Genomic DNA, 18,250 nt, shown 5'->3' on the forward strand with positions numbered 1-18,250 from the left:
AGTAATGCTGGGAAAGGTACTTTCTTGTATACTGGAATAATGAGATAGATGTTCTGCTTCTCTGTTTTTGTTTTATTATTTCACTGCCAACTGTGTTCGATCTTGTCTAGCCATCTTGTCTCAAGAGGACCACAATGGAAATAAGTTCCAGACTTTATTGTGTGTTATCCTCGATGATTTTATTCATGTGCATGTACGGCTTTTTCAAGTTTATTTGTTATGTGTGCTTGTTTTTTTAAATGGTCGAATTAATAAACCAAACTAAAAATAATAATGCAAAAAGTAATACAAAATACTGCAAAAAGTTGTTGCATTATCCCCCAGCCTTTGCTTCAGGGAAGGACACACTTTTGATTTTGCAGAATCGAGAGTGAAAGTAAAAAGTGGTCAACACACATGTGCCTGTGTGTGAGAGTGAGTGAGAAAGTGACAGAGCGAGTGAGAGAGAGAGAAAAAGAGAAAGAGATAGTCTTAGTCAGTTTAGCGGGCAAAACAGCAGAACGCCATGAAGGATTGACGAAGATGGGCATCATTTCTTGAGCACCTTTTTTCAATGTAAGAACATAATCTATTTTTATTTCCATGTTCAATGTGTTATTCTTTCATCTGTACTGGTTACTCTGGATGGAATCAACTGACAGATGAAGATTCTCACTTGCTGTACATTTTGTGTGTACTTTTAGCAATGCTTTACTTACTTATTTTTATCCAGAAAATAACCAAGTAAATGCTACTTATCATAGTGTGGCGTTACTGGGTCTACTCCTCAGCTAGCTGGAGATGGTAGATCAAGTTGAACCAGACAACAGGGTTTTATTGCTCTCTTAATACAGGCTAAAGAGGGTTAGCAGGGCTGTCCTAAACAATAAACGCTATGGCTCACTATAGCTAGCTACCTTGGGAGAACTTGGTAAGAATGGGGCTCTCCCATCCAGTACAGTTTGTCATCTGCCGCTCACTCGCTCTCTCTCTTACATTTTAAATTGACATTTTAGTCATTTAGCAGACACTCTTATCCTGAGCAACTTATAGGAGCAATACGAGTGAAGTGCTTTGCTCAAGGGCACATCGACGTCTTCCCGCTCAAACCCCATACCTCAGTTGCCTGAACTAGGTGCAACTCCTCCCCCTATGATTTCACCATAAGCCATAAGAAAATAGAGCCCCATAGTGGAGGTGTCATAATACCCATAAAACCTTGCGGTCAAACAGGGAAATTGTTCCAATCATTTTTCCACCATATATTTTTTAAATAAAGGCTGTGTTATGTGTAGGCCAACGCTGAAGTGACACTTTGATAACCATGTAAATCTCTCTTTGACTTTCAGCAGGGTCATTTGACATTGTAAAGGTTACTAGGGCAAAGGCAAAATGATACTTTGTGCATAGTACACTGAACAAAAATGCAAACACAACATGTAAAGTGTTGGACCCACTTTATGTGACACCTAGTGTCATAACCATGTCATAATGTGTCATAACAGCTTGTGGCGAAATCGTGCACGGAGCCTTCACCGTGCGCTGCCACTTTAAGAGCGCATCGGCAATAAGGAAATAAAGACAGCTCTTTCAGCTCTTTGGGGAGGAGCTCTTGGTTGGCACGACAGTTTGATTGTGTGTGCTATGCTGCAGAAGTTTTGTTTGTTTTCAGCGTGTGTAGTTTATAAAGTATTTAACCCAATCATCGGTGTGACCGCTCTAGGTCGTGATTGTTTTCGTTTGGGAACGCGCCGGTTATGGATCGCATGGATTAGTAGCAACATAGTTGCGAAGCTTTGACATACAAACCAACAAACCATCGGACAGTCAGACAGTACACCGGTACGCCTGAAGACCACAGCTAAGATCTCTCTTGTTCTCTTTCTCTCTTTCTCTTCCAGTGCTTTACCCTGCAACAGACTCTCTATTTTCCTAATGCACTTCCCATTGACGTTCATTAGAGCTGGACTATTATTGCCCTGCCAGAAGTATTTGGGTGGACATTTTAGTTAAAAGGGAGGTTGCTTGCAAGTTGTGTATTGTTATTTGAACTGTATTGAGGTGGGGTGTACTAATGACATGTGGCCGAGAAGATTGTGGACATTTTTAAGGCCTTTGTTGTGTCTATGAACACCCCCCACATTTATTATTATTATTATTATTATTGTATGAGGTATTCTTGGTGGGGTTACCCCTGTGCTGTGATGTGGGTTTTATAGGGTGTGTATTCTCTTTTCTCTCCACTGGCTATCTGGTAAACAGGCTACACTCTAGGCAGTCTCTTCTGCTGATGTGTGTATTCTCTTTTCTCTCCACTGGCTATCTGGTAAACAGGCTACACTCTAGGCAGTCTCTTCTGCTGATGTGTGTGGGTCTGGTAGTGGTACTCTCTCTATTCTACTCTTTTCCTTCCGGCATGGTTAATACCTGCCTGGCGCCCGAACAAAATCTTTATCTTTACCCCTCTCTAATAAATACCGCTACAAGCTGACAACTTGTCATAACCTGTCATGATATGGTCATAGCACTGTCATGGCCCATATATTTACACCTGTGGTGAAATATGTTGCATTATTTTATGGCTGGTTATGATACCTACCTAAGAGTGTCAAAACCCACATTCACTCAAAGTAGTATTTTTCCCTGCCAAGAAGTTTCCTTTTATTTGAAAGTTTGTTTCTTTAATGCTTTGTTGATTGTTGTAATGAATTCTTTACAGTCATGTTTTTTTCATCATATTTAAAAAAAAACTGGTAGAAAATACACTTTATGAAAAAACTGGTAGAAAATACACTTTATGAAAAAACTTGTAGAAAATACACTATACTTTACTTGTTTGACATCAATGTGTGAGCAATTACAATTTAATATGGTCAATAAAAAAGGTATACAACATCAACATACTGTTGACTCTGTAGGAGTCATATCCAGCCATAAAATAACACAATATATGCTACAACAGGTCTAAATATATGTGGAATGACAGTGGTATGTCCATATTATAACAAGTTTTGACAAGTTATGTCAGCTGTTATGACATACTAGAGCATGGCTATGACTGTGTCATGACGTGTTATGACACTTGGTCTCAAGTAAAATGCTACCAAGCTTATTTTTTTATTACACCCCTGTTAGTGAGCGTTTCTCCTTTGCCAAGATAATCCATCCACCTGACAGATGTGGCATATCAAGAAGCTGATTAAACCCCTCAGTCTATTGATCCACCAGTGCATCAATCTAAGTAACATCTGTTGTGGAAAAACATTGAGTCAAATAATTGCACAGATACCGGAACTTGTAGATTCAATTAGACTTTATCACAATCATAACAAAGCCGAGCAATTCCATGGAACAGCTAAATTCTCTAATCCCATAGCCCTGCCTTTAAAGTATTCTGTCTTTACTTAACGTATGGAATCCCTTCCCTCTATACTAAAATAACTCCTCCTGACCTTTCTCCACCATTATCTTTCCATCTCAGTTATTGCTTGTTAACGTCCACATCTGACAGCTGTATAGGTTATAATGGTAGCGGGGCCCTGGTCCTATATGTTCCATTCCTTATATAGCCATTCTGTCTCAGCTCTTCAAAGTGGACAGTCTAAACACTGCCTGCTAATATTGGAAATGTAATCATATTCATGAGTTTTGCTCATCATCAAAATCTGTCAGTTTAAGCCAGAGATATCCGTCTCTTTCGGCCTTCCGCGTCTGCGGTGGAAGGTGGCCGAGCTACAGCAGTGTTTGTCAGACCATGAGACACCCTGAAAATCGGTCTCCTCACAAACAAGTTTTGCTCTACAACCTCAACCTAGATTTGTGCCACCCCAAAAAATTGTTAAATATGTGTAAAAAAATATATACAGTATATATATATATATAAAGTACCAGCCAAAAGTTTGGACACATCTACTGTACTCATTCCAGGGTTTTTCTTTATTTGTAGTATTTTCTACATTGTAGATAAATAGTGAAGACATCAAAATTATAAAATAACACATATGGAATCATGTAGTAACCACTAAAGTGTATATTTTATATTTAAGATTCTGCAAGGTAGCCACCCTTTGCCTCAATGACAGCTTTGCACACTTTTGGCATTCTCTCATCCAGCTTCATGAGGTAGTCACCTGGAATGCATTTCAATTAACAGGTGTTCCTTGTTAAAAGTTAATTAGTGGAATTTCTTTCCTTAATGTATTTGAGCGAGTCAGTTGTGTTGTGACAAGGAAGGGGTGGTATACAAAAGATAGCCCTATTTGGTAAAAGACAAAGTCCATATTATGGCAAAAACAGCTCAAATAAGCAAAGAGAAACGACAGTCCATCATTACTTTGAGACATGAAAATCAGTCAATATGGAACATTTCAAGAATTTTAAAAGTTTCCTCAAGTGCAGTCGCAAAAACCATCAAATGCTATGATGAAACTGGCTTTCATGAGTACCGCCACAGGAAAGGAAGACCTAGAGTCACCTCTGCTGCAGAGGATAAGTTCATTAGAGTTAACTGCACATCAGATTGCAGCCCAAATAAATCCTTCACAGAGTTCAAGTAACAGACATATCAAAACATCAACTGTTCAGAGGAGACTACATGAATCAGGCCTGCATGGTCGAATTGCTTCAAAGAAACCACTACTAAAGGACACTAATAATAAGAAGATACTTGCTTGGGCCAAGAAACACGAGCAATGGACATTAGACCGGTGGAAATCTGTCCTTTGGTCTGATGAATGCAAATTTTAGATTTTTGGTTCCAACTGCCGTGTCTTTGTGAGACTCTTTGTGAGAGTAGGTGAACGGATAATCTCTGCATGTTTGGTTCCCACTGTGAAGCATGACGGAGGATGTGTGATGGTGTGGGGTTGCTTTGCTGGTGACACGGTCTCTGATTTATTTTGAATTCAAGGCACACATAACTAGCATGTCTACCACAGCATTCTGCAGTGATACGCCATCCCATCTGGTTTGCGCTTTGTGGGACTATCATTTGTTTTTCAACAGTACAATGACCCAAAACACACCTCCAGGCTGTGTAAGGTCTATTTGACCAAGAAGGAGATTGATGGAGTGCTGAATCAGATGACCTGGCCTCCACAATCACCCAACCTCAACCTAATTGAGATGGTTTGGGATGTTGGACTGCAGAGTGAAGGAAAAGCAGCCAACAAGTGCTCAGTGACACACCCTGACCTTAGAGATCCTTTTAATTCTCTATTTGGTAGGTCAGGGTGTGACTAGGGTGGGAAATCTATGTTTATATTTCTTTGTTGGCCGAGTATGGTTCCCAATCAGAGGCAGCTGTCTATTGTTGTCTCTGATTGGGGATCATACTTAGGCAGCCCTTTTTCCCACCTTCAGTTGTGGGATCTTGTCTTTGTTGCATGGGTTGCACTCCTAAGCTTTTCGTTCGTTGAGTTTTTTTTTGTTTTTGTGGAACATTTTAATAAAGAAAATGTACGCCTACCACGCTGCACCTTGATCTTCATTTATCGACGGACGTAACACTCAGCATATGTGGAAACTCCTTCAAGACTGTTGAAAAAGCATTCCTCACGAAGCTGGTTGAGAGAATGCCAAGAGTGTGCAAAGTTGTCATCAAAGCAAAGGGTGGCTACTTGAAGAATTTAAAATATAAAATATATTTTGATTTGTTTAACACTCCATATGTGTTATTTCATAGTTTTGATGTCTTCACTAGTATTCTACAATGTAGAAAATAGTAAAAAATAAAGAAAAGCGCTTAAATGAGTAGGTATGTCCAAACTTTTTGACTGGTACTGTATTAGAGGTCTACCGATTGTGATTTTTCAACACTGATACGATTATTGGAGGACCAAAACAAGCCAATACTGATTAATCGGACGATTTATTTATTTGTAGTAATGACAATTACAACAATACAGAATGAACACTTATTTTAACTTAATATATTACATCAATAAAATCAATTTAGGCTCAAATAAATAATGAAACATGTTCAATTTCGTTTAAATAATGCAAAAACAAAGTGTTGGAGAAGAAAGTAAAATTGCAATATGTGCCATGTAAGAAAGCTAACGTTTAAGTTCCTTGCTCAGAACATGAGAACATATGAAAGCTGGTGGTTCCTTTTAACATGAGTCTTCATCATTCCCAGGTAAGAAGTTCTAGGTTGTAGTTATTATCGGAATTATAGGACTATTTCTCTCTATACGATTTGTATTTCATATACCTTTGACTATTGGATGTTCTTATAGACACTTTAGTATTGCCAGTGTAACAGTATAGCTTCCATCCCTCTCCTCGCCGCTACCTGGGCTCGAACCAGGAACACATCAACAACAGCCACCCTCGAAGCAGCGTTACCCATGCAGAGTAAGGGGAACAACTACTCCAAGTCTCAGAGCGAGTTACGTTTGAAACGCTATTAGCGCGCACCCCGCTAACTAGCTAGCCATTTCACATCGGTTACACCAGCCTAATCTCGGGAGTTGATAGGCTTGAAGTCATAAACAGCTCAAAGTTTGAAGTACAGCGAAGAGCTGCTGGCAAACGCACGAAAGTGCTGTTTGAATGAATGCTTACGAGCCTGCTGCTGCCTACCATCGCTCAGTCAGACTACTCTATCAAATCATAGACTTAATTATAACATAATAACACACAGAAATACGAGCCTTAGGTCATTAATATGGTTGAATCCGGAAACTATCATCTCGAAAACAAGACGTTTATTCTTTCAGTGAAATACGGAACCGTTACGTATTTTATCTAACGGGTGGCATCCATCAGTCTAAATATTCCTGTTACATTGTACAACCTTCAATGTTATGTCATAATTATGTAAAATTCTGGCAAATTAGTTCGCAATGAGCCATGCGGCCAAAACTGTTGCATATACTCTGACTCTGCGTGCAATGAATGCACGAGAAGTGACACAATTTCACCTGGTTAATATTGCCTGCTAACCTGGATTTCTTAACTAAATATGCAGGTTTAAAAATATATGCTTCTGTGTATTGATTTTAAGAAAGGCATTGATGTTTATGGTTAGGTACACGTTGGAGCAACGACAGTCCTTTTTCGCGAATGCGCACTGCATCGATTATATGCAACGCAGGACACGCTAGATAAACTAGTAATATCATCAACCATGTGTAGTTATAACAAGTGATTATGGTTGATTGATTGTTTTTTATAAGATAAGTTTAATGCTAGCTAGCAACTTACATTGGCTTCTTACTGCATTCGCGTAACAGGCAGGCTCCTCGTGAGGCAGGTGGTTAGAGCATTGGACTAGTTAACCGTAAGGTTGCAAGATTGAATCCCTGAGCAGACAAGGTAAAAATCTGTCGTTCTGCCCCTGAACAAGGCAGTTAACCCACCGTTCCTAGGCCGTCATTGAAAATAAGAATGTATTGCCTAGTTAAATAGTTAAATAAAGGTGTAAACTTTTTTTTTTTAATTCGACAAAATCGCCGTCCAAAATTACCGATTTCCAATTGTTATGAAAACTTTAAATCAGCCCTAATTAATCGGCCATTCCGATTAATCGGTCGACCTCTATACTGTATATTCCCTGAGTTTTCTTATATCTCCTATATATAGGACAGACACTTAAATAACCTAGATGATTTATGATTTATTTTTTGCCTGTTTTTTTTCCGTTTATGAATGAGTTATTCAATACGTTTCTATGGGCTATAGTAGAAAAGGCCAAATTCAATATTTTATCAAAATATGTGGCAATACCCCAACACACCACACTAGGTTTGTTCTCTGATCCTAATCCTATGATTGGATGGACAACATGTCAGTTCATATTGCAAAAGCTTTGATTGGTTGGAGGACGTTCTCTGGAAGTGGTCATAATTACTTTGTGGTCTATGGAAGCGGGTAAGGCCTACGAGCATCCTAGGTTTTGTATTGAAGTTAATGTAGCCAGAGGAGGGTGGGGAATAGCTGTCCTCTGGCTACACTATTGTGCTAATCTAGAGTGTGTTGTTGAGACTACTGTAGACCTTCACTGCAAAACAGTGTGTTATAATCTGGTATTTGATGACGTGAATATATTTCGTTTAGTTCTATCTAAAAAGGATAACTTTTGTAATGTTAAATGTTTTCTGAAATTCACTGAGTATGATGGTCCTCCTCTAAGGACCCTCCACTGAAATCAGATAATGACTGTTTCCTGTGATAATATGTTTTCTGTGGGATTAGAATGTATTATCTCTGTTTTCATCACCATAATCAATTAATTAATTTTTTATTTTTCAGTCTAAGCCCCGGACGGTGTCCAATCATGGCTACCCAAGGTACATAAATCTAAGATGTAGATTATTTCAGTTGAGGATTACTATGTCTATAATAACTTCTTGATGTCCAATGTATATTATATTGAGATAAATGGTGTACAGGCAGCCTACCATGAAAGAAATACTGACTTTCTTGGACAGATGATGGATCTTCTTGAACATTGAGTGATTGTGATTCTCTCTCAGGCCACAAAAGAGGGTCTGATGACCCCTCTACTTCAAATGATCAGAGCAGGGAAGGTAATAAACGCCTTTGTGCCATAGCAAAGGGAACTGCAGCAACACCTACTCTCGGTAAGATATAATCGTTGTAATAGCTACTTTAAGAAACAAACAGTAAACCCGATGTAAAAAAATTATACCACAGCATAATACAATTATTACATTGTAAACTCATTGTGTGTGTGTGTGTGTGTGTGTGTGTGTGTGTGTGTGTGTGTGTGTGTGTGTGTGTGTGTGTGTGTGTGTGTGTGTGTGTGTGTGTGTGTGTGTGTGTGTGTGTGTGTGTGTGTGTGTGTGTGTGTGTGTGTGTGTGTGTAGAGATGGATGTCATAAAAGTGGCCAAAGAGGGCATTGGAAAAGTCCTTAGCAGGCTAGACAAGGTGTCACCTCCATTTGCAAACATGGATTTCATTGGTTATTTAAGGTAAGTGTACTTGTATTCTTCAAAAAGTTGATACATCGATTTTTGACATTTAAATTAATTATATTCCCATTCATTCTTCAAGAAAATACATACAGTGCCTAGTAAAAGTCTACACACCCCAAAGTTTTAGCATTTTGCTGCCTTAAAATTAAATCTAAAAAGTGATTACATTTTATTTGTTTTCCTACCGATCTACACAACCTACTCTTATGCTCAAAGTGAATGAAAAAAATATAGAAAATTCCTCAAGCTCAGTAAATTCAGTTGGGAATCATTGATGGACAACAGTACTCAAATCATATCTCTGATTTTCAAGCGAATTTAAGTCAGGCTGACACGGGACCACTCAGGAAAACTGAACACCTCTTGGAAAGCCATTCAGCATTGTTCACATTCTCTTAAGTCTTAGCCCCACCCATCTCTTTAAGAATTCACATGTGAACAGGTCTCTTTGTGTATGGCTCTCTTTTGTCTCCTTTGTTTAGCTAGCTAACTAAACAAGTTCCTGAACCATAATCCCAATTTATGGTTTACAGCAGTGGTCACCAACTGGTCGATTGCGATCTTCAAAGCATTCCTAGTCTGTAGAAAAGCCAACTTTAAAGCCTTGCTTTCCTTTTTCTTTAAATTCGTCTTGCCCTGTTGGCGGTACCTGCACTTGATTCAGTTGCCCTCCGTACCGGGTAGGCAAAGTGTTCCCATTGAGATCACAACGGCGAATATCTCCCAAAAGTGACGAGTTTGAATCCCTGCGTATAGCAATGCAAACTGATTTACAGTATTTTCAGAGTCAAAGAGAGTCAGTCTGGCATTGTTCTCCAGAAAGTAGTGGCTCACAACTTTCTCCAACTGAATTTTGTCGATAGCACCAGTTAAATGCAGGGCAGCAATGTTGTTGAAAGCTATAGCAACACTTTTGCCGTTGTCAATAGCTATAGCATTTTTTAAAAATCTGGTAGCAAATATGATCTATGTACTGACCTGGGAAGCCCCCATTCTGTTATAGACAGAAGCCTGTGTGTAACGGCAGCCTTCCTCCTCTTCGTCTGAAGATGAAACTGTGAACACTTACAACAATACAATAATAACAAACGTGGCAAACCGAAAACAGTCCTCTGGTGAAACGAACACAAAGACAGGAAACAACCACCCACAAACCCCAACACAAAACAAGCCACCTAAATATGATTCCCAATCAGAGACAACACAAAACACCTGCCTCTGATTGAGAACCATATTAGGCCAAACATAGAAACAGACAAACTAGACACACAACATAGAATGCCCACCCAGCTCACGTCCTGACCAACACTAAAACAAGTAAAACACACAAGAACTATGGTCAGAACGTGACACTGTGACATGGCAGACCAATTAGAACTCATCTCTCGGCATGTCCAGCCGCTCCATTATCTCAGCCAATCATGGCAACCCTGGAAGAATCCTGTCTTGCTCCCTATATAGCTTAGTTTTTTCTCTTGGTAATCTAGGCTCGTAATTTAACCTTTTACTCATATTTACAGATTACGTGCATGTAGTTTTAAAATGTATTTTTTAAACGTCCCTCCTGTGTTGTGGGAACTGGCATCAAACGCCCACCTTCCTGAATCGCGTCACAATTTGTGCAATTGTTCCGCTGAAAAATGTAACTCTATCCTCAGAAACATTATTTAGCATACATTGGAGTTAGCCTGCCCCGGAGCAGGTACTGTAAGAGCTTAAGGATTCATTGTCATAGAAACATACCTGGCTAAAAGGTGAGCCACAGTGTCAACGGTTATCCCAAGTTGAATTCAGAGTTGACTAAAGTTAGCTTGCTAACTCCTCTATCCCACTATGTAGTACACCCCTCTGCTTTCTACTGTTTATGTATAGATAGACCTCAAGTCAATTAATTGCATTTTTAGTGTGACATTGCTTTTCTGTGATTCACTGTTAACAGGGAAAAAATCTCAGCTTTGGATGCTATCATTGACGACAAAGTTGTTGTTGGTGTATTTGGGAGGTCAGGAGCTGGTAAGAGCTCACTGATGAATGCCATTTTGGGGGTGAAGACCTTGCTTCCCTCAGGGACTGTTGGCGCATGCACATCAGTCATCATCCAGGTGGAGGCCAATATGACGGACTCCAACTACGTGGCAGAGATTCACTTCATTTCTAAAGAGGTGATTTTAGCAATGTTGATAAACCTCAAGATATAATTTGTGAAATTTTGAAGACCAGTTCAAGTCACCTAGGCACCAAGTTGTGTCCTGTCACCATGCAAATATAATCACATTAACATTTTTGTGATTTAGCACATCGCCCCCCCCCCCCCTGGCCTGGATGCACGTTTTGTTTTTTCCCCTAGCACTACATAGCTTATTCAATTAATGAATGCTTGAGGATGTGCTGGTTCTTTGATTCAGCTGTGTAGTGCTACGGCAAAAAACGAAACGTGCATGCAGGGGTGGACCCAGGACCGAGTTTGGGAAATCTGATTTAGCTGATTTTTTTATACAGAGCGACTTACAATTAGTGCATTAATCTTAAGATAGTTAGGTGAGACAACAACCTATCACAGTCGAATCAAGTACATTTCCCTCAACAAAGTATTTATCACTTATTTATTATAATATGTGGGTAATGAAATGTTTGATCCATCATATAAATATATAATATATTCAGTAAAATAATAATGTTTTACTTTTTTTTTTAGGAATGGGAGAAGGAGCTGGAATCACTTTTGAAAATCAAAGAAATTGATGGTGAGGAGAAAGATAAAAGGATGGTAAATATGTCAAACAGTAAAATCCAGGCATTGTACGGAGAAGATGCAGTCGGGAAAAGCTTTGATGAACTGAAGTCACTGGAGTCAGAGACATTCAGCGACATCCCAGAGTTTTTCTCATCAACTAGGAAAATCCTGTCATTTGGCACAGTAAGTCATTTTAAGCCTCTTTTATACAGGGTCTTTTTTGCTGTCTGAGATCCAATTTGGGTCCAATATGTTCCCATTTGAACCCCTGAACTTCAAGAACAGCATGACAAACAACATGAAATGCATAATAGCCATCAATTATTTTATTAAATATACCAGAAAGTTGTAAAAGGGTAGAGTGTGACTTAAGAATAATATTACATTATTTGACAGGCCACAAAGTTCTCTACAGAGATCGCCTGCTACATACGAAGCAAAAGAAAGATACATGGGAAACAATATAAATCATCTCAGATACATTACTGGCCACTTGTGAAGTATGTGACCATCAAGATGCCAAACTCCAAGGATCTTCTGGAACACATTGTGCTGGTGGATCTTCCAGGAACTGGAGACTGCAACAAGGCCAGAGATGAGATGTGGGAATCGGTAATCATTTACTTTTGTGATAATTTCTGAATGCATTTACAGTAGGTCTCAATTTAATTGAACCTGAAGGTAAGCTGTAGTGTGGTATTTATGTGGTTTAATCAGAGAATGGTTTTGGTTAAGCTTTCCTTACCAAAATGAAGTTATTGTATATTGTCAGCGCATGTTTTTCAAACTAAAAGCAAAGAAATGTACCTTCAAAAAGTTTATTTAAACGTATATTAATTTTCACCCCAAAAATATGTTTTATTAACAATTTCTTTGTGGATTTTGATTTGTGCTTGGGGTCATTGTCTTGCTGGGACCCACTTGCATCTAAGTTTTAGCCTCCTGGCAGAGGCAAATGGGTTTTGGCTAAAATGTCCTGGTACTGGGTAGAGTTCCTGATGCCCTTGACCTTAACAAGGGCCCCAGGAACAGTTGAAGTAAAATAGCCCAATAACATCAAAGATCCACCACCATAGTGGTGGTTCTTTTTTTTTTGCTTATGCAGAACCCCAAAAAGCAAAAAGAATAAATAATTTATTTTAAGAATACATTTTTAGTACTTTTTGCATTCAAGCTAAATTATGCATTTAAGACATGTGTATTGTTAATTTTTCTTTTATTGAATTTTTTTAAACCTTTATTTAACTAGGCAAGTCAGTTAAGAACAAATTCTTATTTACAATGACGACCTACCAAAAGGCAAAAGACCTCCTACGGGGGCTGGGATTAAAAAAAAACAAAAAAACATAGAGATATAGGACAAAACACACATCACGACAAGAGAGACAAAACAACACTACATAAAGAGAGACCTAAGACAACAACACAGCATGGTAGCAACACTACATGAAAACAACATGGTAGCAACATAACATGGTAGCAGCACAAAACATGGTACAAACATTATTGGTCACAGACAACAGCACAAAGGGCAAGAAGGTAGAGACAACAATACATCACGCAAAGCAGCCAAAACTGTCAGTAAGAGTGTCCATGATTGAGTCTTTGAATGAAGAGATTTAGATAAAACTGTCCAGTTTGAGTGTTTGTTGCAGCTCGTTCCAGTCGCTAACTGCAGCGAACTGAAAATATCAGTGACCCAGGGATGTGTGTGCTTCGGGAACCTTTAACAGAATGTGACTGGCAGAACGGGTGTTGTATGTGGAGGATGAGGGCTGCAGTAGATATCTCAGATAGGGGGGAGTGAGGCCTAAGAGGGTTTTATAAATATGCATCAACCAGTGGGTCTTGCTACAGGTATACAGAGATGACCAGTTTACAGAGGAGTATAGAGTGCTCCTATACGGAGCATTGGTGGCAAATCTGATGGCCGAATGGTAAAGAACATCTAGCCGCTCGAGAGCACCCTTACCTGCTGATCTATAAATGATGTCTCCGTAATCTAGCATGGGTAGGATGGTCATCTGAATCAGGGTTAGTTTGGCAGCTGGGGTGAAAGAGGAGCGATTACGATAGAGGAAACCAAGTCTAGATTTAGCTTTAGCCTGCAGCTTTGATATGTGTTGAGAGAAGGACAGTGTACTGTCTAGCCATACTCCCAAGTACTTGTATGAGGTCTAAAGCTCTAAACCCTCAGAGGTAGTAATCACACCTGTGGGGAGAGGGGAATTCTTCTTACCGAACCACATTACCTTTGTTTTGGAGGTGTTCAGAACAAGGTTAAGGGTAGAGAAAGCTTGTTGGACACTAAGAAAGCTTTGATGTAGAGTATTTAACACAACATCCGGGGAGGGGCCAGCTGAGTATACGACTGTATCATCTGCATATAAATGGATGAGAGAGCTTCCTACTGCCTGAGCTATGTTGTTGATGTAAATTGAGAAGAGCGTGGGACCTAGGATTGAGCCTTGGGGTACTCCCTTGGTGACAGGCTGTGGCTGAGACAGCAGATTTTCTGACTTTATACACTGCACTCTGAGAGAGTGGCCAAACCAGGCCAAAGACCCCTCAGAGACACCAATACTCCTTAGCCGGCCCAGCTTTGGCCAAGTCAATAAAAAGCGCAGCACAACATTGCTTAGAATCAAGGGCAATGGTGACATCATTGAGGACCTTTAAGGTTGCAGTGACACATGCATAACCTTAGCGGAAACCAGATTGCATACCTGAGAGAATATTATAGACATCAAGAAAGCCAGTCAGTTGATTATTGACAAGTTTTTCCAACACTTTTGATAAACAGGGCAAAATAGAAATAGGCCTATAACAGTTAGGGTCAGCTTGATCTCCCCCTTTAAATAAAGGACAAACCATGGCTGCCTTCCAAGCAATGGGAACTTACCCAGAAAGGTTAAAAAACATTGGAGATAGGCTTGCCAATGATAGGGGCAGCAACCTTAAAGAAGAAAGGATCTAAACCATCTGACCCAGATGTTTTTTGGGGGTCAAGTTTCAGGAGCTCCTCTAGCACCTCAGACTCAGTGACTGCCTGCAGGGAGAAACTTTGTAGCTTGGCAGGGTACAAAGAGGGAGAAGCATCAGGGATAGTCATATTAGAAGGGGTGGGAGATGAGGAAATGTTGGACGGCAAGGAGGCATGGCTGAGTCAAATAGGAATCCTGATTTCATGAAGTGGTGATTAAAGAGCACAGCAATGTGCTTCTTGTCAGTAACAACCACATCATCGACTTTAAGGGACATGGACAGATAATCTGAGTCCCATTGCTTTAGGACTTGGTCAGTTGGTTTAAGCATGTCCCAGTTTAGGTCAACTAGCAGGACACATTCAGAATTGGTGTAAGGGGCCAGGAGAGAGCTTAGGGCAGGTAGGGTACAGGCTGGTGCTGATGGAGGACGATAGCACCCAGCAACACTCAATAAAGAGCTATTTGAAAGTTTAATACTTAAAACCAGCAAATCAAATTGTTTGGGGACAGACTTGGTGGAGATAACCTAGCACTGAAGGTGATCCTTGGTAAAGATTGCCACTCCCCCACCTTTGGAAGATCTGTCTTGCTGAAAAAGGTTTTAACCAGAAAGGTTAACATCAGTATTCAAAACACTCTTCCTTAACCACGTCTCAGTAATGACCAACACATCTGGATTGGAGCTGTGAACCCACAGTTTCAATTGATCCATTTTAGGTAATAAGCTTCTAGTGTTAACATTCAGAAAACCCAGGCTTTTACAAGAGCAGAAATCAGTGAAGCAGATATCAGAGCACTAGTCAGAATTGGGGCTAGCAACAGTAGATGGACCAGGGTGTACATGCACATTTCCAGATATCATCAACAGTAATACAATCAAGGCATGGTATAGGACAGGGAGAGCTCTGCAGTGCTGATTTATGAAATCTGAATGTGCATCAGATCATTGTACAGCAATTTGATCAGGTAACATGAATCCAGTAGGTATTCAGGAGGTAAAATGTAGTTTATTAACTACATTTTCGTTAGGGCTATAAAAACCTACTTCAAAGAAGTGTGTGTGTGTGAGTGCGGCTATTTCTTCTCTCCAAATAACATCACTGTAAACATTACTACAGTGGGTTAGATTGAATTCCAGCATTAGAAACACTGGCATTCAACTCATCATGTACACCTAAAAAGAATCAGCTTGAATGATGAGTGAAATTTTGATTATGGCTTCAAATATTTTACACTATGTCCAATGTTTTATTTTACCTCAGCTGTTACAATTTTTGTTTTAACATTCTAAATAACATTTCTGAACACAATGTTTTTTTATATAGTACATTACTAAGTGCTCCTCTGTGTGGGTCGTGGCTGACATTGACCGGGCTGCGGCTGACAGGGATGCATGGAATATGCTGGACAACAGCATCAGTAATATGGGTCCTGGTGGACAGTGTCAGAACATCACCTTCATCTGTACTAAGACAGACGACATCAACCCAGACAATTATATGCTGTGAGACATTTTAAACTCAAATGTTATTACTGTTTTAACAGTTTAATATATTGCGATTACTTTACAAATATTTGTTTACAATTATCTACCCAGATATAGACATATTTTCACTGCTTATACATCACTAATAAAGAACAAAATCCAATTTCAGTGAAATGGACGATGAAGACCTTCACATAGAGGTACAGCTACACAAAATATAACAAATACATTGTTTACAGAACTATAAACAAATAATTGGTTTATAGAGAATTGAATATGTCACTGTATGGATATCTCCCATGGTCTCCTCTTATTTCACATGCAATTAGGACTCTTCTAACGATTCAGAGGAGCAGAAACGTGCATGCATATTGCACCGAAATCAACAAGCCAAGATGGAAATTCAAGAGAATTACAGCAACCCATATGAAGTAATATGTTTTATTTGCTTAACCAAATAAGAAACTATAAAGGATCTTTGGTTCAGATGTATAGATTGATTGAAACCAGAAAAATGTCCAGTTTTAACTTAAAGGGATAGTTTCCTTGCCTTGTAGTGTATGGACGAGGTAAGACAGCAATCCATGCTTTTATTTTGTTTACCTAGCTACTGTCTCCACATGCAAATGTTTTAGCTTTGTGTCCAAAAATCAATGCATTTTTTTGTGTTTTATGTCCAAAGCATCCCAAAGCATCTCAAATTGATTGTGTAGCTCAACAAAATTACTTTAAAGTGATTTGGACATGAAATGAGAAAAATGCTAAAGAACTGATAGTTCATGGCAACATGGTCGTGTTAGAATGACGTTATCTGTCAGAAGACAAAGGTGTTCCCTTGAATTAGAATAATATAAAATCCATTCAAATGGCATTCAAATTCTTAGACCGGAAGTTCATTGAATAGGTAAATGCAATTTTGTATTATTCAAAAACTTGGAAATGTCCCTGAAACTCCAAAAGAAGCAGTTCAGCTACTTCAGCAATGATTGACTGAAGAGTGATTGCTAATTATATTGATGCATTGTTTTTCTTTTGTCACTTCATCTATGAAATACATTCAGGCTATTGATGAAATGCAGGTGTTTACTGTTAGTTCTCAAGAATTCCAGAAGGATAATAACTGCATTCTGAGACAAGAAGAGACAGGTATGATCACTTGCATTATTGTGCAACAAAACCTCCAATAGGAATACGTGCAAACCGATTGTTTGTTGCAAACAGCAAAAAAAACTGCAAATATATATATATATATTTTAAACTTCACATACATTTTAGCAAAACATTGAAATACAACTTTTGAAAAAACATTTACATGCAATGTTTTTTTGGCAAACTTATGCAAATGACTTCTAGGACACAAGAACCTTGAAAGGTTAGGTACTGTATAATGAATATGTATTAGGGTAAGTGTCAGGGTATGGTAAAGGTTTAAAATGTTAAACAAGACCGAAAGTAAAACCGGCACAGTTTGCAAATACCATCTCTTTCCTAATCTATTGGAGTTGGGGCTGTTATTATAAATTGTTCTAAAGTAATATACTCAACCTGAATATGAATCTAACAACAGCTTTCTTTGCTCATACAATGATTGTTGACCTAAAGATTATTGTACATTAACAGAAAAAGGACAAAATGCATCTCATTTTCAGAGATACCTGAGCTGAGAGCTCTGCTGAAAAGCCTGAATGACCAACGGTCAGAAAAAGTGATGAGAGACTATGTGATTGGAGCCTATGGGATCCTCTCCATGGTCCACGTGGTAAACCATGGGATCACCAAATCGGTATTGCCTTTAATGCATTAGCCTTTTTTTAAATGAATGTACCCTTCATCCATCTCAATATATTTACGGATTGGTTGTTCTCTGTTGTGTTTAAGATGGAGACCGAAAAAAAAAAATTGCACAAGCTTCTAGAACAAAGGCTGGAAGATGAGCTCCAGAACATTGACCAGTTCATGTCAGACATTCACATGGAGTTTGACAAGTGCCTTTCAGCCGGAGTGCTAGAGTCAGAGAAGACATGTGTGACAAGAGCCAAGGAGGAAGTGATAGCACCAGTAAGTCAATGATACCTTAGGCTGGGCCATAAGGTTTCTAGCAGGGTTCAGTGGAATTTTACT

The 18,250-nt window shown here is 39.1% G+C and overlaps 1 protein-coding gene across 1 annotated transcript in view; it reads left to right on the forward strand.

The window, feature by feature from the left end:
* The first annotated feature begins 489 nt into the window (after nt 1-489).
* Nucleotides 490-18,250, forward strand: part of LOC120044864 (nuclear GTPase SLIP-GC-like) — a 41,177-nt gene continuing 23,416 nt past the window's right edge. The window contains exons 1-13 of the mRNA XM_038989557.1: nt 490-555; nt 8,236-8,273; nt 8,460-8,567; nt 8,814-8,919; nt 10,862-11,084; nt 11,618-11,839; nt 12,053-12,268; nt 15,969-16,147; nt 16,299-16,329; nt 16,459-16,560; nt 17,191-17,275; nt 17,779-17,912; nt 18,008-18,187. Of these exons, the coding sequence (XP_038845485.1) occupies nt 8,261-8,273; nt 8,460-8,567; nt 8,814-8,919; nt 10,862-11,084; nt 11,618-11,839; nt 12,053-12,268; nt 15,969-16,147; nt 16,299-16,329; nt 16,459-16,560; nt 17,191-17,275; nt 17,779-17,912; nt 18,008-18,187 (1,599 nt within the window). The 5' untranslated portion in view covers nt 490-555; nt 8,236-8,260. The remainder of the gene's footprint in view (nt 556-8,235; nt 8,274-8,459; nt 8,568-8,813; nt 8,920-10,861; nt 11,085-11,617; nt 11,840-12,052; nt 12,269-15,968; nt 16,148-16,298; nt 16,330-16,458; nt 16,561-17,190; nt 17,276-17,778; nt 17,913-18,007; nt 18,188-18,250) is intronic.

Source organism: Salvelinus namaycush, chromosome 3 (genome assembly GCF_016432855.1).
Source record: "Salvelinus namaycush isolate Seneca chromosome 3, SaNama_1.0, whole genome shotgun sequence".
Classification (NCBI taxonomy): domain Eukaryota; kingdom Metazoa; phylum Chordata; class Actinopteri; order Salmoniformes; family Salmonidae; genus Salvelinus; species Salvelinus namaycush.